At 45.0% G+C, this 27,855-nt stretch overlaps 1 protein-coding gene across 2 annotated transcripts; it reads left to right on the plus strand.

The window, feature by feature from the left end:
- LOC129171635 (protein shisa-6) lies at positions 1–27,280 on the plus strand. 2 transcript variants are annotated; one of them, XM_054760488.1, is made up of 8 exons: positions 1–844; positions 5,883–6,040; positions 10,353–10,448; positions 10,648–10,716; positions 25,217–25,285; positions 25,446–25,466; positions 25,759–25,887; positions 26,115–27,280. In XM_054760488.1, exons 1-8 carry the CDS (start codon positions 306–308, stop codon positions 26,696–26,698), a joined length of 1,665 nt encoding a protein of 554 aa, XP_054616463.1. In that variant the 5' UTR covers positions 1–305; the 3' UTR covers positions 26,699–27,280. The 2 variants fall into 2 exon arrangements, with proteins under 2 accessions (XP_054616463.1, XP_054616464.1); XM_054760489.1 differs by lacking the exon at positions 25,446–25,466.
- The last annotated feature ends 575 nt before the right edge of the window (positions 27,281–27,855 follow it).

Here is a 27,855-nt window from a genome sequence, read left to right on the forward strand (position 1 = left end):
ACCTCTCTTCCAGTGAGTTGAGAGGAGAGGAGAGGAGCAGCAGAGCGGAGCTGCTAAGTTGCTCTTCTTCGCTTCCGACGAAGTGAGCATCAAGTCCAAAGTCTTTTTCGTCCAAGTTATCTCTTCCTCCAATACACCTTCTCCCCTGCCCCCCCCCCCCGCTCCAAAGTGCGCGAGTCTCGCGTGCGTGCGCGATGACAGGAGGATGCGGCGGCGTGCGCGCGGAGGTGCCGGCGTGGCGGGCGCGCGAGGACCTCGGGTAAATAAGTCCACGAGAAGCTCCCGGAAGTGAGCGGCGGGGAAGCATGAAGCCCCTCCTGCTCCTGCTGCTCTACCTGGACACCCTGCACGTGCTTTGCGCCCCCGCCAACAAAAGGACCAAAAGCCCTGCCAGGACCTCCAAGCCCAAATGGCTCAACGGCAGCACCACCGCGGTTCCGGACGGCGGACCGAGCCGGATCACGCAGCTGCGGGCCCCCGCCCTCCAGCACGACACCTGCCTGGGCTACTACGACGTGAGCGGCCAGTTCGACAAGGAGTTCGGCTGCAACAACACCGACCACCGCTTCTGCTGCGGCAGCTGCTTCCTGCGCTTCTGCTGCGCGGACCGAGCCAAGCGTCTGGAGCAGAGGAGCTGCACCAACTACAACACCCCCGACTGGATCAAGACGCAGCCCCCCTCCCCCGCGCCCACCGGGGACACCTACGACCCCGAACTGGACCGGACCAACGCCACCGTCTACATCACCTGCGGCGCGGTGGCTCTCGTCATCGCCGTCTGCATCTCCGCCAAAGTGGCCTACGACCACGCCACCAAGCCCCCCCAGGAGATGAACGTGCACAGGTGGGTGATCGACCCCTGCCGACTGTGTGCGTGTGTGTGTGTGTGCGCGCGCGCGCGTGTGTGCATGAACTGATATGAAAAGTAAAATAAACATTCCAGAAATGACTTCCAGCAGACCTTCATCACCATCGTCATCATGCTGCACGTGTAGGGGTGTGTGTGTGTGTGTCCAGAGGCAGAGGATGTTAAATGTCACACATTGTGATGATGATGATGATGATGATGTTTCAATGGAGGCCTGAGGCTGGCTGTGCTCACTGAGCCCAATCAGCGTTAACACAACACAAACACACAACCACCTGCCTCAGGATCAACACACAAACTGTGTCTCAATTCACATGCTCATACACTTACACACATCAGTACACATCAATAATTCTACTGTGTCCACTGTTAGTTCCTGAGTGTGTGAATGTGTAGTGCTGTCCCAAACCCATTACCGTTTTACACTTTCCACCGCTACGTGCTGTTGTGAACACACTTATGCACTCAAAAGAAGTGTTAGTATGCAGAGTATGCCAGTCTTGAGTGCATAAGTACGTTCACACTGAGAACGCTAAAGTGCGCTAAAGTGCAATAAGTACACTGACAGTACCCGGGACACACCTGCCCTTCTAGCATGGCGAAGTTCACCCAGATTCTTTTGTTGTACCAGCTGTGAAATCATGCACGGAAGGTTTACAATTGAACATTCATGGCAGCCGGAGAGAACGGTCAGCCCACCAGCCAAAGTCTAGCCAAGTCCAAGAGATCTGTAGAGTGAAACTGTGGTCGTCTTCCTCATAAGCCTGCTGTGGAGGCCGTCCCGTTGATCAAGAAACTTCCTGGTAACTGTTTGTTGGTGTATTGGTCTGGTTTGATTTCAACCAATCCTTGGCTAGGGGGCTGGGCATGTTGCAGAATCTGGAACAGAGTGGAAAACATTCCATTCCTAACAGTTGCGATGGACTCAAAAGTCATCATTTTGGCTGCGTCGCGAAAGGGGAGTGGCTACCACACAAAAGCGACACTTCATTTGAAGCAGGGCGTACATGCAAGCCAAAGAAAGTCAAACTGTAGTCGTTCGCTTATGGTGGCTAATTGGTTCCAGGCCCGACCACGATAAGTGAATTTAGGATTCAATATTAATAAATATATTTTCCTAGTTATGACATAGAAAACCTTTTTTAGGATCTTCAAAATCCAATTTTCAGCGTTAGAGCCCTCAAGACATGAAATATCACCCCTGTAGCCACCTTTCCACTCATATTACCCAATATAGTAGATATAAGCACAGAAAATAAGACATTAGACATAAATAACACTGACTCACACGTTAGCAGTTCCTTGTTTTTACTGGGCAGCGTACTTGAATCGTACTTCCTTATGGCTTTACACTTTTATTGTCCAATATAGTAGACAGGATAAGAGTAAGTAGGCCTGTCACGGTAACAAATTTTGAAACCATCGCTTCTGTGCCTTCATTCATGTTAGCGTATGCTGCCTCATGAAGCTAACTGCTAACCCTCTGTAGCCACTCGCTAACAGCCCCGCCTCCACAAAGAGGCTGAATGAGATGAGGGCTCACTCTCCGTTCATTCCACTGCAGAACCAATGCGCCAGAAATGTTTCATTGGGGTGGCCAAGGCGAGACCGTTATTCACATGGGGTGGCAATGAGTTGATACCTGAATTGTCTAGATGGCCAATGGGGTGGCCAGAGAGTGACCACCCCGTAGCTCCGCCCCTGCAATGTGCCTCATCCAGCCTGTGTGACACTGAGAGACGAGCAGATGAAACACACGCATACATGCACATGTCATTTTATCAAGAGCGTCATAATTATAGACTTGTTTTTTTTATCGTTTGATTAAACAATTTGATTATCATGGCAGGCCCACACGTAAGACGTAAATCAAATTCCTGCTCGAGCAGTGTAATGCTCTGTTGAGTGGTTGCAATTTAGCGTTAAAAAGGAGAGAAGAGGAAGAAGGTAAATATTGAGCTTGTCATTTACGTTAAGTGTACATCGACAATAATGGGACGGCACTCACACGCTCACTACACTACTTAGTGTACTTCTTGAAATGTGCTGATGAAAGTCTTGCATTTGACGAGTCGTGCCACGCCAACACTAGTTGTGCCACGCCAACACTAGTTGTGTGTTGCAGCAATACCAATAGTTGTGTGCCTGTCAGGCTCCACCCACTGGTGAAGAAAGCCGCGTTTGTCATGGTTTGATTGACACGTCGTCCTTCAACGTGTGGACGTCTGCTTGGTGACACAAATGCAGCAGCGTGACTTCCTGTCCCATCATGCATCACTCCTAAATGTTTGCACCGTCTTAGCAAACATGACACACGCCATCAGGGGTGTCCAAATGTTTTCCACTGATGGTGACATGCATACAATTGAAGGGAAAGGTGCACTCTTTTAATTTTATTTTGCCCAGCATCCACAATCCTTATGGGAGACGTGAACACACCACTTCCTCTGTTCTGTGCCTTCTAAAGATATAAAAACGGATAGAAAGAGGCAGGTAATTAATGCACATAATGTTTGTATATCTTTAGAACGCACAGAAACAGAAAGACACGTGTTAATGTCTCACATAAGATTCAAGATTCAAGATTCAAGAGAGTTTTATTGTCATGTGCATAGTACAACAGCAGTTATACCATGCAATGAAAATCTTATTCTGTTCATTCTCCCAAGAAAAGAAAGAAAACAAATGAAAGAATAAGAACATAAGAAACATAAACACATAAACATATATACCAATAAGGATTGTGGCTGAGGAGCAAAATTCCTTTAAAGGGTGGGGGTCACTGATGCATTTTGCACATGAAAGACGCTAACAGCAATCCAGTGAAGGTCAACACATGCTAAACTATCATTTTAGCTTACAAAGCTAATTGATGTTGTATCCAATAATAGCTCTCATTAATAATCGAGTAATTTTATTTTTGCAAAATGCCAAGGGACAGACCCGGGGTTGCACTTTGGACACCCCTGGTCTACAGTACATGCACACGGGGAAAGCGGTTACAACTTCCTGTCTTGTAGGAAGTGTGTCTGTGGGAATTATAATAATAATAATAATAATAATAATAATAATAATAATGAAGTAGATTTTACAGTAGCCAAACAACTTCACAGTAAGGTTTTAGTTGGAACCATGACTCATGCAGTCATCAGTCACACATTGGTCTTGGTCATCTACAACTGTAGCCACAGCTGCTCTGGGGTCGTCTGATGGAAAAATGGCTGCCAGCTTGTGCTTCCGGCCTCTCCGACCACCACCAAACATTCATGTGCATTCATACACCAGTGTGGGCAGCACTGGGGGCAAGATGGGTGAAGTGTCTTGCCCAGGGACACAACGCTAGCGACTGGGCAGAGGGAGGCAGGATCAAACCGCCTTCCGGTTTCTGGACGACCTGCTCTGCCTCCCGAGCCACTGTCTCCAAAAATATTGTCCATTTGTCAGGTCAGAGGTCACTGCTGTTGGACCTGTTCTAGTTCTTCCACACCAAACTCCCCCAAGCATGCCTGTGTGGCGCTTGCCTTGTGCACTGGGGACAGAAACGTTCCCCAAAGTCTTCCCACAAGTTGGAAGCGTACAATTGTCCAAAATGTGTCCCAGCACTTTTGTCCACATAGTGTTTAATAGAGACATAGTTACTGTATGTAACTGTAGTGTACTGTAGTGTATATACTGTATCCTGTATATATTTTTTGGACTGCTGGGATGCTGAGCAGAATGTTTATGGTCTGTCAGACCGTTGGTGTCCTCCTGTGTGACCTTCAGCAGAGTAGAAACCCAGCTAAATTCCCACATTTCAACAGGGACTATTGATCAGGTGATATCCAGCAAAGTGAGACACATACAGGGCTGAGTGCAGTGTGTGTGTGCGTGTGCGTGTGTGTGTGTATGTGTGTGTGGTCTCATGTTGCACAGACCCAACAGCGCAGATGGACACAATTTGACAAAAATAGAAGCCGAACAATTGATCACATATTTTGGACTATTTACATTGGTGTGTCCAAAGTGCGGCCTGGGTGCCATTTCCTGCCCGTGGCTCGTTATTTATTGTCCCTTGGTGTATTATAAATAAAAAAATGTGCAGGGGCTTTGTTCCAGAGCCACCAGCGAATGGTGGAAACCTGCGAGTAACTGATACGCCCATAAAAATGTCTCATTCTGACACGAGGCTCACTCCGGACCCTCCTGCTAGCTTGACGTTGATGTTCTTCTCCGATTTCGAATCAATATTTGTAATAAAAGTGATTGTTGTAATTATTAGTTTAAATTCAGCTCCAGAACCCTCCCCGTCTCTCTTCAATTGCCATTGTTCACTCGCCACACAATCCAGGTTTAATCCGTAAATATGCCTCACGCACTCATGAACACATTGAAATATCACATGTATAGCTACTCACCACTCGTCAATCATCAAGGACAATGATCCATTCACACATGGAATGGGAGTCACGGTGTAGCCAGTCACAGCATACGACTACGGTGCCTTCATGGACCGCTGAACAAAGTGCGAAATCTCCACACTTGATGAAAAAACATGATCAGTGAAGCATAAAGATGTAAAAATCATGACCTGTTTCTAAATTATAACTGACTTACGGTGAATGAGAAGCGTTTTTTTCATGAATGCTGATATTGAATGTGTGGGGATGCGACATCGGAGTGATATTAGTTGGGTTTGTTGTGTACCTAATGTTGTGTCCTGTGAGTTTTGTCCAAACAGTCTTCTTCTGTGGTGGTGTTCCTTCAGCTGAGTTTTTCAAATTGCAACCTTTGCTGCCTCGCTGGGCCAACTGGGACGATCCAAACCAGGCCGCCTGTGTTGCTAAAGTGTGCTTATCCTGGAAGGGAAGTGCTATTAATACTCCCAAAGTCACACACTTGTGGAAAAGTGGACTGCGTTGTGGCTCTAGGTGGACGCTGACACACTTCATGCGTCCTTTCACTGAAGTGTGAGACTATGTTTATTTGGGGGACAGTGTGTGGCTTCAGTTAAACGTCCATGTCGTCCTTTCAGAGCCCTGGCTGACATCCTGAGGCAGCAAGGACCCGTTCCCATTTCTCAGTACGAGCACGACAACATGGACGCCATGGACTGCTCGCCCAAGGACGAGACGCCGGTCAGAGCCTCAAAGAACCACTACACGCCCGTCCACAGCAAGTCCTCCAACCACGGTACGTTCCAAAACAGCTAACGCGTGGACTTGTTTATGTAAAAAACTGTCCCGGCGATGCCGTCCTCGCTTTCGCTAATCTGCGGCGTCCTTTGATTGACAGCCTCGAGGGAGCGCTGATCCTTTAGCTTTACGTGCCAATCTTTCTTAGCAGGGAATGTGACAAGTTAAATACCAGAGACCCAAGCCCGACTTCTACCCCTTCATGCTTTGCGCCCACTTGGCGTTAACCGCCAGCTGGGATGCTGATGGTCTCCTCGTGTCCGGGACGTCAAGCTTTTTGTCCTGTCTTGCCTTGCTGCTCCTCCTACTTTTATCCCCTCTCCACTTTCCTGCTCCAGGGATCAGCTCACCAGCTAAGTGGCCTACTATCATGTCCCAGATTCAACGTGTCACCCTCTCCTCTCATGCCCTCCTTTAAACATGACACCATGCATGCTAGCTAACCAGCTATCAGCGCAACATTTGACACATTTAAACACTTGAAAAACACGCTTCATTTATGCAACATTAAACCTGGATGAATGAAATGATGTCATCGTAAGGAAGGAACGTTCGTGTGGGGAAGTATTCCCCCGGTGGGCCGCTCTGTTGTGGCGGAATCTCATCCCAAACTACGTCAACCAGAAACACCGGCGAAAGTTGGCGCAAAGCCTTGGAAACCTCTGTGTCAATAATAATAATATCTTACATTTATAACATGACTGGAATTGCATGGGTGACTGCATTTCCTTCATCATCACAAGCACGAGCGTTAGTTACTCTCGGAGATTTTGTAGCAATGTCTGCAGAGCCTGACATCCCATTCGAGACGTTAGCCGGGCTACATCCATTTCTTACTGGGCTAAATTGGCAAATCATGTATTGCATCAATAAATGGAAGGATTTTTGCATTTAATTCACGGACATTTTATTCACTAACCCAAAAAGTGTAACATGTAAAAAAAAGAAGAAAAAAAAAGGAATTCTTAAAAATTAAAATGGAAAAAAACGGAATTTGGGAAAAATAAAATGGATTTCATGGGGCCCCAAATGCTGTACAGTGAAGCGCCGCATCTTCCCAAATCAGCATTTGCACACTTGTCCAACCAGAGGTTACCCAGTATGCCTTGCGGGTTACACGAGTATCAAATAGTATTGCTGTGCATGTATTTGTGTGTAAGCATTACCCACATGATCCGTGTGGTGCTGTTGCATGATGTGTTCCACTGAGGTCACTTGTTGTTTTTGCTTGCACCGTTGAGGGAGTGAGGGAGGCATTTGGTTTGATCGCCCCCTGCTGGTTTGTGTTAGAGCGTCAAAGTAGACATTTTTAGAGGCGTCTCAATTACTTCCTCATGAATAGCAGGGATCTACGGTGCTACACACCAGACCAGCCTCATCAACCTGAGCTTTCCAATGACGTATAACACACAAGGAAGAGGTCTGCATCAATTAAACCAAGAATTCCGTTTTGATCAGTTTTCAGTCAAACGGTGTCAATGATGTAACTCCTTATTGCACCGCCACACATACAGTCAACTTCCTCTGTCAGCACGTATGCATGTGCCTGATATGCTGATGATACGCTTGTTTATCTGCGGGGGAAAATGTTGATGATTCATGAGAACGGCGACCGCACCGCTAACGTCAGGTGGTGCCGCGCGCCGACTGTGATAAACGACAGAGAACCCAAGCTCCTTATTATCTGCAAGGATGTTCCTGGGCACTGCTTTATCGTAGAAAAAAAGATCCTCACCTTTGGGTAAAAGGCGCCATTAAAATGCATCATCCTTCGCCCGTGACGCGCCGCGCCGCTGGGTTTGTTCCACGGCTAAATGCGGCACGTTTACGCAAGCGGGAAAGCAAGAAGCAAGGTCGTTAGCAAGTTCTGCTTTATGGAAAGAGGGCAACCGCTAAGAATGATTATTGCAAATGTTAGTAAAACACGTGTGAGGCTGATGAAGATGTTTAAATTAACGCCATTAATACAGGGGTGTCCAAAGTATGGCTCGGGAGCCATTTTGCAGACCACAGATTTTTTTTATTGGCCTGCAGCACATTCTAAAAATATTAATATTAAACAAGAAAACTACCACAAACACCAAAAATGCTACAAAAATGAGCAGTAATTTTGCAAGGATAAAGACACAATATTCAGCAAAAAAGCTGTACTCTGAAAAGAAAAAAGCAGCATTTTATGAGAAAGTGTAACGATCATTTTAGTAGCATCAACTTGAAATATTAAAGGAAGACAAAAAAAAAACAACAGAAGAAATGGAAAAACAGCTGTAATTTTACCGGAATAAATTCAAAATATGAAGAGAAAAAAGTGGTATTCTAACAAGAAAAACAGTTACAATTTGACAAGAATAAAATTAGCATTTTAGCAGCAAAGAGTTGAAATATTAAATCATTGTTTAAAAGTAGTAGTGTTATGAGAAACAAACAAAACACAATGATGTAGTTTATGGAAAATTAGCTTGGGGAATATAGAAGTTATAATATTAGCAGAATATTATGAGAAAGAAAGTTGAAATATTTGGAAAGTTAAAAAAAAAAAAACAGCAGCAAAAATGTGCAAAAACAGTGAAGTTGATATTCACAATCGGCTGTTTTTTCCTGGAAGTATATCGAACTTCCTGGCATATTAGCAAAGTGGCAAAGTGGCATGGGTTCGTTTGTCAGCATATGGCGCTCGCTGGAGAAAAACATTTGCACACCCCTGCATGAATGGGTAAAGTGCATTTAATGAGGTTAAGTGCACAGCAGGGATGCGCTGCACTGTGGCGCTCGAGGCCAACAGCACATGCAGCGGTTCCCCTGCCATTATTTTAGGGGGGCACCCCAAAGGTAAGTGTGGAGGAGCCATGGCAGGATGGACGGAGCTTTGTTTTGAAATCCACCTTCTCCATTGAGAAGCACTCACGCCTGCAACGTGATGGCGGGCGAGCGAGGCGGCGGCGGCCACACAGGTTAGACAATGAAGACATCTTGTGTGGGGGCGCCGCGCAGCAGCACTGAATCACACCCAGGAACACTTTGCTTCCAACAAGCCTGCAGGCATGCACGCTAAGCACTCTTAATCACACACACACACACACACACACACACACACACACACACACACACACACACCAGGAAGAGCTTTTCACCAAGGCCGCCGCTTGTCAATAAGGCGGGAGTGAAGGTTTTATGTAAATGCATCGAGGCCTTTCAATGAAAACACTTGATTGATATTCAGCCCTGTTTTATAGAAAGACTGGCAACTAAACAGTTTGGCCGATGAGGTTAAATCAGCTTTTTACATCAAGCCTGAAAATGCTAACGCTGGTTTCAGCATCTCCGGCTCATCATGAGGTGCACATCATCAGTAAAAAGTTGTACTGATTTCCACCGCGGAACACATTAACAGTGCAGTCCGACCTTTGGCTAGCAGGAGTCATGGCTAGCGATAGCGCCACACCAAACCTTACGTCCATAAGAAACACACACTGCTACACACTTTCATCATTTTCATCAGATAATCATATTCCATCCATCCATGTATGCACTTTCTTCCACTTATCCGGGTCGAGGTCGTGGGGGCAGCAGTCTCAGTAGGGTGAGACATAATCCCTCCAGCGTGTCCGAGGTCTGCCGAGGTCCGGGGCCTTCCCCCAGCTGGGCATGGTCGGAACACCTCATCAGGGGGCCCCCCGGACTAGACGCCCGAGCCACCTCAAATGGCTCCTCTCCATGTGAAGGAGCAGCAGCTCTACTGTGAGCCCCTCCTGGGTGACTGAGCTCCTCAGCCTCTCTCTTAGGGTGACTCCAGCCACCCTACGGAGCAAACCTCACTTGTATTCGCGATCTTGTTCTTTCGGTCACGACCCAAAGCTCACGACGACCACAGGAGAGGCAAGGAACTCCGTAAATTGAGAGCCTTGCCTCCTGGCTCAGCACAAAAGCAAGGAACTCCTACGTAATGGAGCAACGTAAAGCACGGCCTCTACTCTGTTTATTTTCCAAATAATGATGATGAAACGGTCAGGAAGCCATGAAGTTTTGTCTCCGTGGAGTTAGTCAAGGCTTGGACCAAGTGTGACCAAATGGACACCTTTGGAACGCCTGATCCCAACTTTAGAGTAAAATACTCCATATTTGTGGTATGGTTGTACGTGTGGATGGGATTAGGTAAGGACTCAAGCTATGACCCCTTTGTGTTTAGCGCTCCATATCTCCAAACTTGTATTTGGAAGTACAGCTCTACATTCACTTTGGGTCTGACCTTCACTTTTTTTGCCAAAATGCAGTACTTTGAAGGTGTTAGTGATGTGTGTGTGTGCCAGCAGGTCATTATGGGATGGAGAGTCTTCACAGCGGAGGAGCAGACATGCACAACTTCATCTCATCAGGCTTCGTGACGCTAGGCCGCGGCCACCTGAAAGGTAACGTGCTAGCTGGAGAATACGCTGTCTTCTGACAGCAGAGTGGCTTGAAGTGACATCTTGCACACTCCGTCACGTACGTCCACACTTGGCTAAGTGACACGTCCTCACTCGGTAGGCGAGCGTGAACGCCGCATGCCGCCATTGTTCTCCCGCTCTGATTCATCAGCACCAAGACTCGTTGTTGTTGTTGTTACAGCGCAGCATTCCATCGACGAGTCAGCCCCCATGTCCTGGCAGGCCGATCTGGACCTCCCCATCTCTTACGGTATGTCCCCCAATTCTTCCTCCACATGAGACGCTTGCTAATGCAGTAACCCGCCCACCTGAGGGGAGGGGCGGGGCCTTGGTGGCTTTCTTGTGTTGTGTTTGCACTCTTTTCATTCTATTCTTGTCCCGTGTGGGACAGACCTGCTAAGTCCAATGATGTCCCCATTTATAAGTCCAATGATGGGATTTCATCAGAACATAATGCAGTACGACAGGACACACAATGATGAATGAGGCGTCAAGTTGTGGCTTTTACAATCTTTTACACTGTAAAACAAACGCTAGGTAACCCAAACCTCAATGGAAAATGCTGTACATTACACATGCAGGCTAGCAGGCTAGCAGGAAGTTAGCCAGGCTAGCAGGAGGTTAGCTACCAAGCTAGCAGGAGCACCAGACCTGAGAGATATTCGTCTTTAATGACTTACGGTGTAATATTTTACAGTAATATAGAGCAGATGATTTTAAGGCAAAACGTAAATAAAAATGTATCTTTATAGTCTTCCAACTTTCTTCATGTTTTTAAAAGATGAATATCCCTCAAGTGTGACTAATTACCAGCTTTCCTGGCTAACTTCCTGGTAGCCTGGCTAACTTCCTGGTAATGGGCACTGAACTCTATACTACTGGAAGGGACGTCCCTGCTGACCGCATGATGCCATTGGTCGGCCATCTTGCTTCACCCAAAAAGTCATAGACATACATCCATCTTCATTCACTACATTTATTATGTTTCGGTCTAAAAATTAACACGAATTAACAAAAAATCCATTGAAACAGAGTAAATTTACTAGACCCAAATCTCAAAATTTCCCTCCAGTTGAAGTTTTTTCCTACCTCTATGGTATGAAATTACAATGCATAACAAGTCAATTTCAGCGTTGACAAGGTATTTGTTATGATAAGGATCTACGTAGTATCAAAGTTAAATGCTAGCATACCTTTAGAAGATGATCGGGAAAGTCAAGTATTGTTGGAACTGCATTTTGTCGTAATCTAACAGTCTGGCCGGTCCTGTCCAAGTTCTCCTCGGTGAAATGACTTGAACAGAGTTGCGATCTGGCTGCAGGAATCCACCTGTCTCTCCGCATATTTACTACCCATTGCTTTAGAAGTTGAACATTGCAGTGTGGAAATCTAAAGGAGAATAAGGGCTCATTTACAACTACTTAGATGAAAAGATGCTTACAGATTTAAAGTATCTATTTTTATTATTTATAAGCATTTACCTACCTGTGAAATGTAAGTCCCTTCTTGCGATGTTCACGAGTATCACGATTTGTGCAATTAATAGCAGCACAAGACGGCATCTCGAACTCCACTTAGTTGTTAGGCTTTCTTGTTTTGGGTGAAACAACATGGCGACTTCTATACTTCCGGTGGCTTCAGGCCTCCAATGCCAGCAAGCGATCGGGGCCATTCCAGTTATAGAGTTCAGTGGTAACGGGACTGACTTCTTGCTTGCCTGGCTGACTTCTTGCTAGCCTAGCTAACTTTCTGTCTGACTAACTTCCTGGTAACCGGACTAAGGTCCTGTTAGCCAGCCTAACTTCCTGTTGTTCTGGCTAACTTCCTTGTAGCCTAGCTAACTTCCTGCTAGCTTAACTAACTTCCTGGTAGCCTAGCTACATTTCTGCGTGAGTAACTTCTTGGTAGCCTAGCTAGCTTCCTGCCTGAGTAACTTCCTGGTAGCATGGATAACTTCCTGGTATCTAGGTTGTAGCATTTATGTCATGCAGTTGTTGAGTGTTTGCTCGGCCTGTACAGCATTCTTATGCATTTGTGTTTGATTCTGCAACATTGATGTGATTGCAGCATTTTTAATTTGCAGCGGTTTCCCGTCACATTGGGTTTTTTGTGTTTGTGTGTTCTTGGTATGCATCATTTGTGAGTTTGGAGCGTTTGTCGGCCGCCGTACTTTGACCTTTTATAACAGCAGGCACCAAAAAACATCATTCTCTACCTTTTTACATTTCCAGCAAGAATAAAAGTCATTTGCAATCAATAAGCGGCACTCCTCCTCAATGACTCTAAAATCCACACAACTTGACTAAATAATGAAATTAGCATTTGAAAAGGCTACACACACACACACACACACACACACACGCACACAGACACACTATTGAATGGTCCAAACGATGAAATGTCAAAGTTTGCAAGGTGATGGATGAATATTTTAAGTTCAATGAGGGAAAATAATGTGACATTTTAAAACAACGTTTTTTGTAATAGCAATCACTTTGATGCTTTCAGGCTCTGTTGAAATATTTTGTGATCTGCTGGAATGACTGCTTGTCTAATGTGGCGCTCCATGCCTTGTGGTTCTGACGTTTGTGTTGAGGTTCTGGTTGTGCTGAGTGTCGACCCAAGCATGTCATCACCTTGTGCAGGCACAGGGAAACACACGCAGTACGAACGAAGACGTAAACACGTGTTGCTTCACTGATCCGCTGGTGTTGGTTCCGTGTCCAGACGTGGCGTGTTGGCATGAGCGGCCTGTGGCGTGTGCTGCTGTGCTTCTTGCTTAATTACTTTTTCACAAGTTGCTCCGTGTTTCGGCCCTGAGGGGATCGCGAGCCCCCAGCCCCAAGAGCCCCCGCCCCCACACTTCTTGTCGACAGCAAGCACTTAAGGTGACCTTGCTGCGGCTCCCCCGCCTCGCTGGGCTGGACCACATGTGGGCCGGGTTCTGGATGGGAGCCCATCATTTATTCTTATTACCTCTGCCAAGCACAAACGCATAATGCTGCTTTTTAACTTGGTTAGCAGGATTAAAACATAAACAAATATGTTTAGAACGTCACATGACCTTTCTTCTTTTTTAATGCGACAAACAAGACGGAGCCACCTGTGAGCACTGAAATGTGTTTTTCAAATGATTAATGTCAGCATTTCAACGTTTTCTTGTTACGTCACATCTTCTTGCTCTTTTTTTCATGTTTGCTGTAGTTTTGTGTGCATTTGGCCGCACTTTGGACACGCCCCCAAAGTAGAATGATCATCGCGGCGGAATGAATCTCATCTTTGCATTCACTGGAAAAGTGGGTGTGTCATTTGCACAATGACATGTGTGTGTGTGTGCGTGTGCGTGTGCGGTGACACAAAGCGAGCGAGCGAATGTAACAGCAGCACATGACAAGAGGAATCCTGTTAGCATGCAGATTAGTCTTATCTGCGGCGCACCTGTCAATATCATTTATGAGAGGACGCCAAGGACGGGCCGGGACATGGAAGTGCTTCTGTCAGCGCACAACAACAACACACAAGCACACTATGAGTGTATTGTGATGCAAAGGCCTGGCTGCGATACACAAGCCGCTGCTCGTTGGCCGCTTGGGACCCGAGGGAGGCCTGACGCACGGAGGCGAGGAAAGGAGCATCGGTGTTTGTGGAAGATGCTGATGATTCCTTTTGTGAAAGACGCAATCTGGGAAACAAGTAGGACTCACTTGCACAGCGAGCAAAGACACACGCTGCATTTTTTATTTGAAGAAAGAAAAAGGCTGGAAAGCGTAACGGAGCGTGCGTGAGAGGAGTCACTGCAAGGTCCAAGCGTGTATTTATAGTGCACGCTGGAAAGCATTCACACAAATTGGACAAAATTGTAACAACTGTAAAACGTCTTATAATTCCTCATTCATGGCGCTTCATCGGGTCCGGACCCGACCATGTCAAGTCAGTTTCCGCAAAGTAGGATTCTTTTTTTTTACAAGTTTCATAGAAGAAAACATGTTTACCAGCTTCTAATACACTTCTTAACAGTATTAGAGCCCTCTAACGTGAAATAACACCCCTATAGTCACCTTTACACTCCTATTATTTTTTTACTTGCGGGACTTTTTGCAGTGGCTAATGTAATGTAGCGTTCTTATAAGTCATACAGAGCCTGACGTTCTTTTCAGGTTTGATTGCCAGCCTCGGAACACCAATAGAAGTGCTCAATTCCGACAAAATGACTCATTTTCCAAAAATTGCAGTTTTTTTGTTACCACTTTTTCTTTAAAATGTGTTTTTAATTGAATATTTCATTCATTTGGTCCTAAAATGACATCATTGTTCCTTATAATATTATGAATTTATTCTGGTAAAATGACGACTTTTTTCTTGTTGGAATGTGACCTTTTCTTCTCTTCATGTTTAGATTTTTTTGTCATAAAATGTACTGCAGTTTTTGTTGAGTTTTTTTCATCTGCTGTTGTTGGGGTTTTCCCAACTATTTCAACCTTCAGTTACATTTTCTTCTCATACTGACGATTTTATTCTCTTTTTCTCGTAACATTCCACCTGATTTTCCACCTTTTTATTCAACGTTTTGTTTGTTTTTCATAATATTACGACTTCTTAAAAAATGTCTGTCTTTAGTATTTCAACTTGATGCTACTAAAATAGCAATATTGCGTCATTCTCCTAAAATTACGACTTTTTTTCTTGTTAGATTACATCTTTTTTCTCTGGGTATAGTGACTTTATTCTTGTGAAATGACTGCAGATTTTTCCATTTTTGATGTTGTTGGGTTTTTTCTTGTTTTCTTGTTCAGTGATATTTTTACAATGTGCCGTGGGCCAAAAAAAAAACAAAAACATCCACGGGCTGCAAATTGAACTTTGGACACCCCTGATTTCATAGTAGATTATTGAATTCAGTCGTTTTATTGTGGAAAGTTGTAACGTAAGTACATATCTTTACTACGGCATGAGAGTAAATGAAGATGTTTGAGTATTAGCGGTAGAGGAATGAAACTTGGAGCAATGGAGGGTGGAAGAGTTGGCTTTAAAACGCTGCTGCGTTTGTAGCGTTGCTGTTTTGTTTTATGAAGGATCCACCGCATGTGCTGCTTGCTTTTCGGCCAAATAAGTGCTTGTGCTTTGAATTGTCTTCAGTGTTCCTAAAATTTGTTTGGCCGAGCTTTTAGTGGAGGTTCCTCCAGTTATGTGGATGTAAAGCAGGCGTATGCTGATGCAGTCGTTACCATGGCAACACAAGAGCAAGCACGCTGCCCCTTGTACTGGGGTCCGTAGGGTTTAAGATTCAGGAACAAGCAAGGATTAAGATCACTTTTGGCCGTGCTGGAGGAGATGCTAACCAAGTCAGTGTCACACACACACACACACACACACACACACACACACACACACACACACACACACACACACACTGAGCTCGTCATGATGATGCCCGCACACAAAATGGCTGAAGTCATCAGCGGGTTGGCGTGATTTAGTCATGTTTGCTGTGAATGAAGGAAGCTTCTTCCTGTGACCCACTCGCCACGCCACGCTTCATTTATCTCATCGTTCTCACTTTCGCCAAGCACTCGTCTTATTGTGGCACGTCCGTCCGTTACAGTCGACACGCGCAGTCTCCTCACCGCGCCTTTCTGCTTTCAGCTGCTCCCTGTCGGGTGTTTACACTTTTCATCAGATTGACCATCAAAGTTTGTCACTGTGCCCCGCCCACATGCTATGCCGTAGGCTAAATTGGATCGGAATATATCATCATCCATCTGTCTCGTATCCGGGATTTTCATATGGGCTCATTCGGTCAAAGTGTCGAGGAGGAGTTAGTCAAAGTACGACCCCTGCTTTTTGCCCTAAATGGCTAGCAAAAACCAAAATGGCCGACTTCCTGTTTGTTTTCACACATGGGTTCTTTTTGTGTGTGTCCTGTCACGCCTGATGTTGAAATATTCAAATGTATCATACGCCCATTGGCCACTTCATTAGGTACACACTGCCTTTACAAAGATAATAAAATCATTTTGATTGACAGCAGGGAAGTTCTTTCATTTGTTTGCATTAGCAGAAGGTCCAAACATAAGAAAGGCATCTAGACGGACCCGTACTGATGCATGAGTCCATCTCGTCACCAGCGTGTTGCCACATTGTGACTTTAATTTGAAGCGGAACCGCGGCGCCATCGGATCCGACGTGTCTGTGGGCGCTTGGAGAGGAAAGAACGCGCGTGGCTTTCTGTCCAGAAGCGCACGACAGGCACGCCGCACAATGACTGGCGGTGCCGCCAACTGTGAAATTAATTGAACTTGTGATCCGGAGGCTGGAGAACGCCACCCGGCCCCGAGGAGACGAGCGAGCAGCCGAGCTCACATGACAAAGAAACACTTGAGAACACAAGCGCTGATTGCTTTTCTGCTCGCTCTGGACCCGCTTCTCCGGGCCCGTGTGACGCTGAAGAGGGGACAGAGGTAGCATCGCCTTGTTTGCTACTTGCTAGCAAAGTCTCTAACGCGCTTATTGTTTTCTAGTAGCAGGTAGTCTCATGAATTCCACCGTTGGCTTTAGCGACTGTGACGTGCGTGGCGTCGCTATGCACCGATATGTACTGTATGTCAAGCATGTGGGTGTGGCTTCATTGTTCACTGCTGCTACACAGGAAGCTAAACAGCTAGTCAACAAGCGCTCACTCTCAGGAAAACACTGCCCCCCCGCGTTTTGGTAGAGAATCGCAAGTGAAGGTTGTTGTTCTTGCAGTGGCTAATGTACGGTAACGTAGCGCTTTTTTCCACAGAAATTACAGCTTTATTTTGTTTTGTTTGTTTCCCATAATATTACCACTTTTTAAAAAAACATGTTTTTCTTTAACATTTCAACTCTTTGCTCCTGAAATGACATTATTTTTTAAATTATTTTTATCTCATAATATTACGAGTTTTAATTTTTTATTATTTTATTATTATTATTTTTATCTCATAATATTACGAGTTTATTCTATTACATTTTTCTCGTTAGAATGCAACTTTTTCTCTCCATATTTTGACTTAATTTTTGTACAATTGCAGCTTCTTCTTTTTTCCATTTCTGCTCTTTTTTTCTTTTCTGACTGTTGAAACGTTCTTGTAGATTTTCTTCTTCTTCTTAAAGATGACTTTATTCACAAATTTAGAACATATTCTCGTAACATAACATTTCCCGCAGACGAATATTCCAACTTCATTCACTGTTTTGTTTGTTTTTCATATTATGACTTTTTAAAAAAAATGGTCTTCCTTCGGTATTTCAACCTTATGTTACTAAAATATTACGTCATTCTCATAAGATGACTTTTTCTCGTTAGGTTGCAACTTCTGTCTCTCAGTATTGTGACTTTATTTTGTCGTTCAAGCTCAGCCCTGAGCGTTAGCCTCATGAACCAGCAGCGCGCTCCACCACTAAACTGAATCCCAGTTCTTTCACATATTTGAAGCTTCTTTCCAAATAGTGATGCAGTAACTAACTGCATTCATGAAGGAGTCACTCTTTTGGGAACGTAACTAGTAACTTCAACAAGTTACTTTTTAAAAGTACTTTTAAAAACACTGCTGATAAAATCCTCCTGGCCAAAGTGGGCGGAGCACGGGGGTGAATGGATGTGGTCTTTGCTGTGGGGGTTGTGTGTCGTCCCACATGGTGAAGAGTGGGACGTCTCCATCATCCAAGCCCGCCGTGTCCCTGAAGCACACAATCTGTGCTGGCCCACATGAGGCCAACATCCTGCAGCTTTTTGGGTCACATTGCAGCAGCAGTGCGGCGGGACTTCCTCAACTCTCATGACAAAGATCCAAAGTGTTCCAGGTCAAATCCTCATGCTGAATAAGAGGTCGACTTCGTGGGCCCAACTCATCACGCTGCACACTTCAACGTGTCTGAAGAGGAGTAGGAAGACTTGGTTTTTAATCCATGGGTGTTCTTGATCGATCGTTTGCTTTCGTAGACGATGTAGCTGAACAAAATATATTTCTTCATTTGGTGTTGTATCATGAAATATTACTCCGCTATAAAATTACTACTCTTCCATTTTTTTTACAAATATTTTATTCTATATTATTCTTGTGAATCATTTTGGACAGAAATATTTTGACTTTATTCTCATATTGGAACATTTTTGCCCAACTGATTGCATGTTTAGTCTTTTCTTCTTTTTCTTCATTACATTATTTTGAAAAAATAATCAATCTTTTTTTCTGTTCCTGATAATATTATACTAGACTATTTTCTGGTAAATTGTGACTTTTTTTTCTTGTAAGATTACAACTTTTTAAAATTTTACTCCTTTATCAAATTGCTGCTCTTTTCTTGCAGTTTTGCAGGGGGGGGGGGTTAACAAATATTTCAACTTTATTCTAATGAATCATTTTTCTAATAATGTGACTGAAACCCAAAATATTTTGCCTTTATTCTCATAATATTATGACATTTCCCCCCCCACCTCATTGCATGTTTATTCTTTTATTTTTGTCCTCATTATATTATTTTGAAAAAATAAGTATTTTTTTTCTTTAATATTTCAACTTCTGAAATGCTTCTAAAATAATTGTTTCCTCATAATATTATGACTTCACTGTGGTAAAATGAGTTTTTTCCTCATAAGATTACCACTTTTATCTCTTCTCATTATTAGTTTCAGTTTATTTCAACCAGCCAAATAAAATGAACACTTACAAAAATACATTACAATGTTGCTCTCCTAATATTTTGATGTTATTTTTGTAAAATGACAACTCTTTTCTTGCATTTTTGCTGGGTTTTTTTTGTTTGTTTAATTGTATTTTTAGAACGTGCCAAGGAGCATTAAAACCACAGCCCCCAGGCCACACTTTGGACACCCCTGATTTATGCTAATAAATATGTCGAATTTGCTTAAAAATGTGCTTTTGTTGATATAATAACAGGTTGTAATTATGGAATAAATGTCATTTAGCAAAAGCGTGCTAGAGTGACATCATAAAGCATGAAGTAGCGAGGGATGACTGTATTGGCCTGCATTGGATTGCTTTTAGCATCTTTACTGTACACTATGTGTCACCTGGACCCCCCCTCACCCCGCTTTAGACAGATGAAGATGCAGTTATCTTGTGTGGAGTCTTTCATCCAATCTGCGGGTTTAAATGTCGACACTCAGCAGGCAAAGAGTGCGAGTGAAGATAGAGTTTGCCAAGTGTGACTACCAGATAACAAGAGTGTTGAATTCAGTGGAAAGACTGATAGAAAGTAATGAGCAAATGTTGAATATGAAGTGAAAGGCTGTGGGTTTTTTATGACCACGTAAGAAGTAAAAGAGCCGCACGAATCAAAGCTTGCTTTCATGTATTTCTGATGGCTTGTGACATAATTGATGACACGGCTGACCTTGAGGGAAACAAAGCGTGGTTGTGATCAATTCAAGCAGGAAGCTTTTAAGCTCATTCCTCTTGATATCTGCCACGCATACTAACGAGCTCATTAGGGTGGCGGCCGGCTGCATGCAAACACGCTTTACTGCCGCTAATGTACCCTTCACGCAGCCTGCGGGAGCGTGCAACGCGCGTGCACGCGTGTGCGTGTTGTTGGTTGACCTGTGAGCTTGTGTTTGTTTGTCAGTGGCCGCCATCTTTGGAGAAGTTTCAGAAGGTGTTCTTGTTGTGTTCCTGGTGAGGGTCACCAAGCTTTGTGTTGTTTGGTGTGATGTGTGTGTGTTCTTTTCACATTCTCACCTTTTCAGCCTTTAAAGGTCCTTTTTTATGTTGTCAGGCCTTCGTTACGCAAGCAGACACTTTCTTGCTTGTAAAGGCCAACATGTCTTCGCTGCACACGCGCTTTTGACGTGTTTCATTGGCGCGCTCGTGACGAGAAAGCTGACAAAGCTGCGTTTGAGCGGCCGTGGAACTTCTTCAGAGACTTGAGGTGAAGTCACGTGACTGTCAGACAAGCTCAGTGCGACCTCGCAAGGTTTGAAACCACAGCAACAACCAAGGCAGCAAACAGACTCCACCCGTGTTCGCCATTGATGGACAGCCGAGGTTCTAGAAGCTTCTACTGACCGGACCTTATTGTCTACTCACACTTAGACATTGGTACCATCCCCCTCCCTCTCCTGGCCCCCGCCAGCCTGTGTTCCACTGATCATTAGGTATCATTGTGTTGCGTTTGTTCTTCCAAACGTGCCACAGGAGGGGAGGCGTGCCATGCCAGGGCCTGGATCAGTGCACTCACACCAGCCAAACGTCTTTAGGCGTGAAGTACGATACCATACTGTATGATACCATACCATACCATACTATATCATACTGTATTGTATCATAGCATACCATACTATACCATACTGTATAGTAGCATACCACATCCTACCATAACATACTGTATAATACCATAAAACTACAGTATCATACCATGCAATACCATATCATACTGTACCGTATTGTAAAATACGGTATCATTCTGTACTGTGCCACATCCTACTGTATCATACATACTATACCCTATTGTATAATACCATACCATATTGCACCATACCGTATCCTACCATATTATACCATACCATGCCGTATCATACCATATTACACGATACTGTATTTTACCGTATCATACCATACGATACCATAGCAACAGTGACATCACTGACATAAGCAACTTTCATTTTCAAAGATGAAGGATGTTTTCATGACAGAAGAGGAGCAGCAGAAAGTGATACCAAATTAAATTTCCTCTAAGAGCACTTGACCTGCTTATGGGTGGGGGGGGGTGCTTTAGCAGCCATGATGTTCTTCTCACTAAATGAGATCTTTGGGCCGGTGCTGCTGGCCCACTTTGTCAGTCAAGATCAGACCCAACGAAAAAACTTCTTCTTGGAGCTTCTCTCCTCCTTTCTTGCTGGTGTGGATGTTCTGATGTTCTTTCACACTCCAGCAGCTCAGCATGACAAGTGGGCCTTCCTGGTTCTGAATGACAACAATTCCCATGAATTGAACGACTCCGAAGAGTCGCGTGTCATCCGTGTTGCCACCCGTCTGTCTCCAGAGAGCAGCAGCACACTTACAAAAAGTGGAAGATTTGGTGTGGAGATATTTGGGTCGGTCCCTCCTCCCCGCAGAACAAAGTGCATGTGCTCCGTTTGAGCATCATTTGGACTTCCTTTTCACCACACGACCATCTTTAATTCATCACGTCATTCTTTTACCCTGTCTCAAGTCACACACTTGCATACTTACACTTTGGCTTTTCAGTGCATAAGTGCACACCTGTGTACTTACACTTGGTATTTTGACTGCATAAATGCATACTTGCAGACTTACACTTTGACTTTTCAGTGCATAAGAGCATTGCACACTTGCATACTGAAAGTTAGTATTTTGAGTGCATAAGTGCACACTTTCGTACTAACACTTTTGTCTTTTGAGTGCATAAGTGTACACTTGCGTACTTACACTTTGTCTTTTGAGTGCGTAAGTGCACACTTTGTACTTACACTTCGTCGTTTGAGTGCATAAGTGCACACTTGCGTATTTACACTTCATCTTTTCAGGGCATAAGTGCACACTTGCGTACTTACATTTCATCTTTTGAGTGCATAAGTGCACATTTGCATACTTACACTTCATCTTTTGAGTGCATAAGTGCACACTTGCATACTTACACTTCGTCTTTTGAGTGCATGACGGCACACTTGCCTGCTTACACTGCTTACTCTTTTGAGTGAATAAGTGTGCAAAATGCAGTACACTGTCCGTACCCAGATGTTGCACATACTGTACAGTACAATACTTTCTTGTCGATGATGTACATACATACTTTACTATAGGTGATGTACATACATACATACTTTACTGTGGTGATATACATACATAAATACTTTACTATAGGTGATGTACATACATACATACTTTACTGTGGTGATATACATACATAAATACTTTACTATAGGTGATGTACATACATACATGCATACATTACTATAGGTGATGTACATACAGTACATACATACTTTACTATAGGTGATATACAGTACATACATACATACTTTACTATAGGAGATATACATACATAAATACTTTACTATAGGTGATGTACATACATACATACTTTACTATGGTCATATACATACATAAATACTTTACTATAGGTGATATACATACATACATGCATACATTACTATAGGTGATGTACATACAGTACATACATACATTACTATAGGTGATATACAGTATATACATACATACTTTACTATAGGTGATGTACATACATACATACATACATACATAATTTACTATCGGTGATGTACATACATACATACATACTTTACTATAGGTGATGTACATACATACATACATACATACTTTACTATAGGTGATGTACATACATACATACATACATACTTTACTATAGGTGATATACATACATACATACATAATTTACGATAGGCGATGTACATACATACATACATACTTTACTATACTGTAGGTGATATACATACATACATACATACATACATACATACTTTACTATAGGTGATGTACATACATACATACATACTTTACTATACTGTAGGTGATATACATAAATACATACATACATACATACATACATACTTTACTATAGGTGATGTACATACATACATACATACTTTACTATACTGTAGGTGATATACATAAATACATACATACATACATACATACATACATACTTTACTATAGGTGATGTACATACATACATACATACTTTACTATAGGTGATGTACATACATACATACTTTACATTAGGTGATATACTGTGTGTACACACATACATACAGTACATACTTACATACATACTTTACATTAGGTGATATACTGTACGAACATACATACATACTTACATACATACAGTATGTGAGGTACATACAATACTGACCATTGACCTGCAGTGGCCACCATGAAACTTTATTTTGATTGACAGTTTGACTCCTCCTTGATGATTTGAGGTTGCTCAGCACTTTCTTCTCCTTCTTCTTCTTTGAACACATGCTCTGATCCTGCGGCGCCACGTGCACGTGGACGTACGCTGCCCCACTTAGACATGTATTTTAAGACGCTCCCACTCGGGCACGTTTGTCCTCGTCTCCGTCTCCTCGTGGAGACTCCTGCATCTTCACCATCTTCATCCTCACGTGTTGGCCGAGTCTCTTTGGAGGAAGAGGACATCAACATCTTCACCCGTGGAAGAACATCTAATGTCACATTTCTACTTCCTGTCTTCTTGTCTCACCTTGACCAGCAAGCGGGACATTTTAAAGTACACATGCAGTACTTTCCTTTACTTGACTTTACTGCTGCAGTACTTTACAGGTGTGTTAGCTCTTTGAAGGCCAGCCTGGATGCTGTGAAGGTGGTCGTCCATGGTATGAAGGAGGACTTCCTGCTAGCGTGAAAATGAGTTTGCGGCGTTAAGGTGATAAAAGTTGCGGAGAAAGAAAAAAGGAATATTTTCGTTGTGTTCTCAGAGATCATTTGTGTCTTCATGAAATGTTCACGATGGAGCTGTAGATCATCTTTAGACTTGCTGATATGTACTCACAATAAAGCCTCTGCGGAGCAGGGAGACATAACTTATTCATAAAAACTAACCAAACACGTTTTATTCATCATTTACTTTTTAGTTTTGGTATGTTTCAACTTCCTGCAGAAGTGTGCGTGTGTCAATGATGTATAGTACATGAAAAAGTGCTGCAATGAGGAGCAGGAGAGGGACATGAAAGTGAAAGTGACAGCAGGAGTTTTGGCTTAGAAGCGGAGAGTGGCCTGATTTGGTCGTCCAACGTGAAGTGGAGCTGCAGGTTCCTCCACCTGGTTCAGCAGGTGAGGTTGAGGCCAGCAGGGGGCGCCAGGGTGTTGTGTTTTCCTATGGTTGGGGTTAGAAGAAGTCCTGACGGGATTGCCGCTCGTCCCAGATTTCCGTGAGCGCTCCTGACCGTGTGTCTCCATTATGGCCGCCTGGTTGAGGTTGATGAGGTGCGATTAAACCCACTGATGGACAGCTGTCAATCATATTCACGTGTAAACACTTGACGAGGTCGCTGGCCGTGGAAACCATGCCGTCCTCCCACCATGCCTCTTCTGTCCATCAGTGTTTAGTCAGCGTTAGCGCCACTTCCTGTTTGGACGTATCCCTGGAGGAGTGATGCCTCTCACACGGGATGTCTGAACGTCTTTGTTTTGTTGACGTCATCATGGCGACTAGCATCGCCACCATGTCTTTCAAGAAGCTTCGTTTTGGCGGGACAAACGTTGGGAAATCTAACCCCAGTCGTCCATCGCTGGTGACGCCATCACATGACATGACGTCATGTGACCTGCAGGGCGAGGCTAGCGGCAGCTTTGTGTGATGTTACTTCTCCGCTAACAAGGAAGACATCAGATAAATCTGTGCTTATCCTCGTCCGTCTCGTCCTCACCTAGAACCCTGAAAGGTTATGATGAGCAAGACGCGGGCCGTGCGTGCGGCATCAGAACCTTCCCGATGGAAGACAGAACAAACCCTGCGGGGTGGAGTCCACAAAGGAGGACGACGTCTCATCAGGGTCGGAACTTTTAGTTGTTGTCATGCTGGCACCGCCTACTTTCTTGAGAGACAACTTCCTGTCTCGACAAACCCGACTGTGGCGGTCCACCAAGGTTCTTCAGGATTAGAAAAGATTGATCATCTTCAGTCCTTCAGTCCTTCTTATGAAACAAGAATGCTACTGATTTGAAACCCTTTCCCCCCACCAGGTGAGCATCATCACCATGACTACCAGCACAGCCACCTGGACCTCACTGCTGCCCTCACACCTCAGCTGGGTAAGAACACTGTTGCTCTTGCTGCTGGATCGCTGCTGTTTGCTATGATAGGCTGTGATGTTTAGTGTGTCATTACTGAGGGGGAGGAGCCTTTAGCGGCCACTCCCTGTGGAGGCGTGCTCATATCCTGTCATTGACGCTTCTTCTTTGGCTTTGTCAGCAAACAGACACGTGCGCCACGGTGAGTCATACACATGCACGTTGTGTGTATGTGTATCTGCTTCCTGCTACGTGCACGCACATGCACACACACACATGCACACGCTAACGGTCCCGGTCTGCTCTAGCTAGCTTGTTGCTATTGTGAGCGTCTCCTCACCGCCGTCTTTGTGTGCATCCTCATCCTAGACCCCGCCCTCTCACCTCACCCGCATTTGACCCAACAGTAGCTGACCCCTCCCCCCTCCCCAGCTCATGTAAGCCCCGCCCCCACTGCCATACTGACCACTCTGCTTTGCCTCCTCCCCCCGCAGAGAGACCACAGCGAAGCAACAACATCCTGACGGCCGCCACCGAGCCGTACGACGTGTCGCTGTCCAGATCCTTCCAGAACCTCAGCCACCTGCCCCCCTCCTACGAGCTGGCCCTCCAGTCCGACTTAAGTAAATACTCTCTGCGCTCACACGACACCCTCTCATCAAGTTTTACGTGACTTGAAAGACGCATTTTGCGTCTTTCAAATTCCACCAATTAAAGGTGTACCTGAACCCAATTCAAACACATTAAAAAAAGATGTTAAAACACATTAAATCCCATTCAAACACATTAAATAACACACATTGGAACATGAATTCACTTTAGCGTCTGACGGGTTTGTTTTGTGTGTCAGGTGACAAGGACGTGGACGACTTCTACAGCAGGAAGCATCACCACGGCGGTCGAGGCCCCGCCCACATGGTGAAGCTTAACGATCCCCCCCAGCACCACCAGCAGCGCCAGCGGCCTCGCCGCGTGCAGCGGGCCATGTCCCAGGACCACGTCCTGTCCCCGCCCAGGACACCGCGCCGTGGGGACTACGGCTTGTCCTCGTACGGCGCCGTGGCGGCGGCGGCGTACGGGAGCAGTCGCCACCTCTCAGACGAGCAGCTGCTGTCGGCGGACCGCCTGCACTCCCAGGATCCTCTGCTCTCGCCCGCCGTGCGGCGTGACAAGTTCCGAGAGAAGGCCATAGCGCGCGCCATGTCGCACGCCGACATGCTGCTCCCGGCCACGCCCGTCATGGACCGCCACAAGATGACCAAGATGCACTCTCAGCCCGGTGACACCTACAACACGCTGACGCTCAGCCAGCACGCCAGCGCCACCAAGAGGCAGGCCTTCGCCTCGCGGCGGACGCACACGGTGGACCACCTGCAGTTCATCCCGGGTCACCACCACACGTACCGCGGCGGCAAGAACGAGGTGACCGTCTGACCTCTTCCTGCTTCTCAGCATCCTGACGGTCATCATCAAAAAGGGCTTCGAGCGGCGCCATGGCGAAGAATCCTCCATTTTCTAACTGGAACCTGTGAGGCTTGAGTTGGCCCCGCCCATCAGGAGGCGGGCTGGAGGGTTAACAAGCACAACGGTTAGCGTTCATGCTAGCAAAAGACTGTAAATACGCTTCTCGCTTCATTCTAGAACCTTCTTTCAACTTAGATAACGCTGCGCCCACATGGCTTTCTTCTTCTTCTCGTGTTTGGGCCTGGTTCTATGTCCGTGTGTGTGCAGGAGCAATCAGAAGCAAACAGAACCTCACGGCCAATCAAAGTCTTAGAAACTTCTTTGAAATACAACAATCACACTGTAAAAAGTTCTGGTCGTTTGGTACCAACAGAACCAGCACTCAAAACCAGGCAGCCATCCTTCCAAGAGGTATGTGTGTAACAGAGTTGCATTAGCCCCGCCTCCTCCTCGTGTTCAGCCAATCAGCATGTCCTCATGTTTCAGGCCAGCCGGGTCATCTTTGTCATGGTTCTGTTCAGCTCCTCTGGTTCTGTTCACACTTTGAAATAAAGGGATTTACTTTGATGACCGCTGTGTGTTTGTCTTTACTGATGGACATCAAACACATCTGCAAGGTCTGAAGTCAGTGAACGCAGCACCGCAGCGACCCAGAAAGACTGGACCGACCCAGTTTCTGCAGGCCAGACCTGCTTTTCAGCTGCTGACTATTTCCATCCACTCACTCACCGGGTTCCAGGTTCTGCTCTTTTGCAGTGGGCTCTGCCTTGCAGCTCGTAGGAAGAATCCCGGATGAGGTTCCGCGCCAAAGCCAAATGCCGCGCATCATGTCTGTCCATAAATGTCTGCTAGCGTGACCTTTGGAAGAAGTGTGAACTTCATGCTGTCCTTCCTCTAAGGTGTCAGACGGGTTTTTGATGCATTCACCTCATCACTCCCTGATCGGGTCAGAACCTGCCGAAGCGAGGTCGCTCCGCTGATGCGCCAAACAAGAAGTTGTGTCACAAACGAAGAATCAGCAACACCAGAAACATGCTAGCACTGCTGCTAATGTTAGCCAGCACGGGGGTGGAGCTAGTAGACTGGTCCCCTTTGTTGTCGTCATGGAAACTCAGCGTAAGCGTCAC

Source organism: Dunckerocampus dactyliophorus, chromosome 18 (genome assembly GCF_027744805.1).
Source record: "Dunckerocampus dactyliophorus isolate RoL2022-P2 chromosome 18, RoL_Ddac_1.1, whole genome shotgun sequence".
NCBI classification, from domain to species: domain Eukaryota; kingdom Metazoa; phylum Chordata; class Actinopteri; order Syngnathiformes; family Syngnathidae; genus Dunckerocampus; species Dunckerocampus dactyliophorus.

Bases quoted from the DNA above. Each gene is read 5' to 3' on its own strand.
- LOC129171635 (XM_054760488.1), top strand. From the start codon at position 306: ATGAAGCCCCTCCTGCTCCTGCTGCTCTACCTGGACACCCTGCACGTG. The intron at 6,041-10,352 runs GTACGTTCCAAA...GTGTGCCAGCAG, and splicing joins CAGCAAGTCCTCCAACCACG to GTCATTATGGGATGGAGAGT. The intron at 25,467-25,758 runs GTGAGTCATACA...CTCCCCCCGCAG, and splicing joins AAACAGACACGTGCGCCACG to AGAGACCACAGCGAAGCAAC.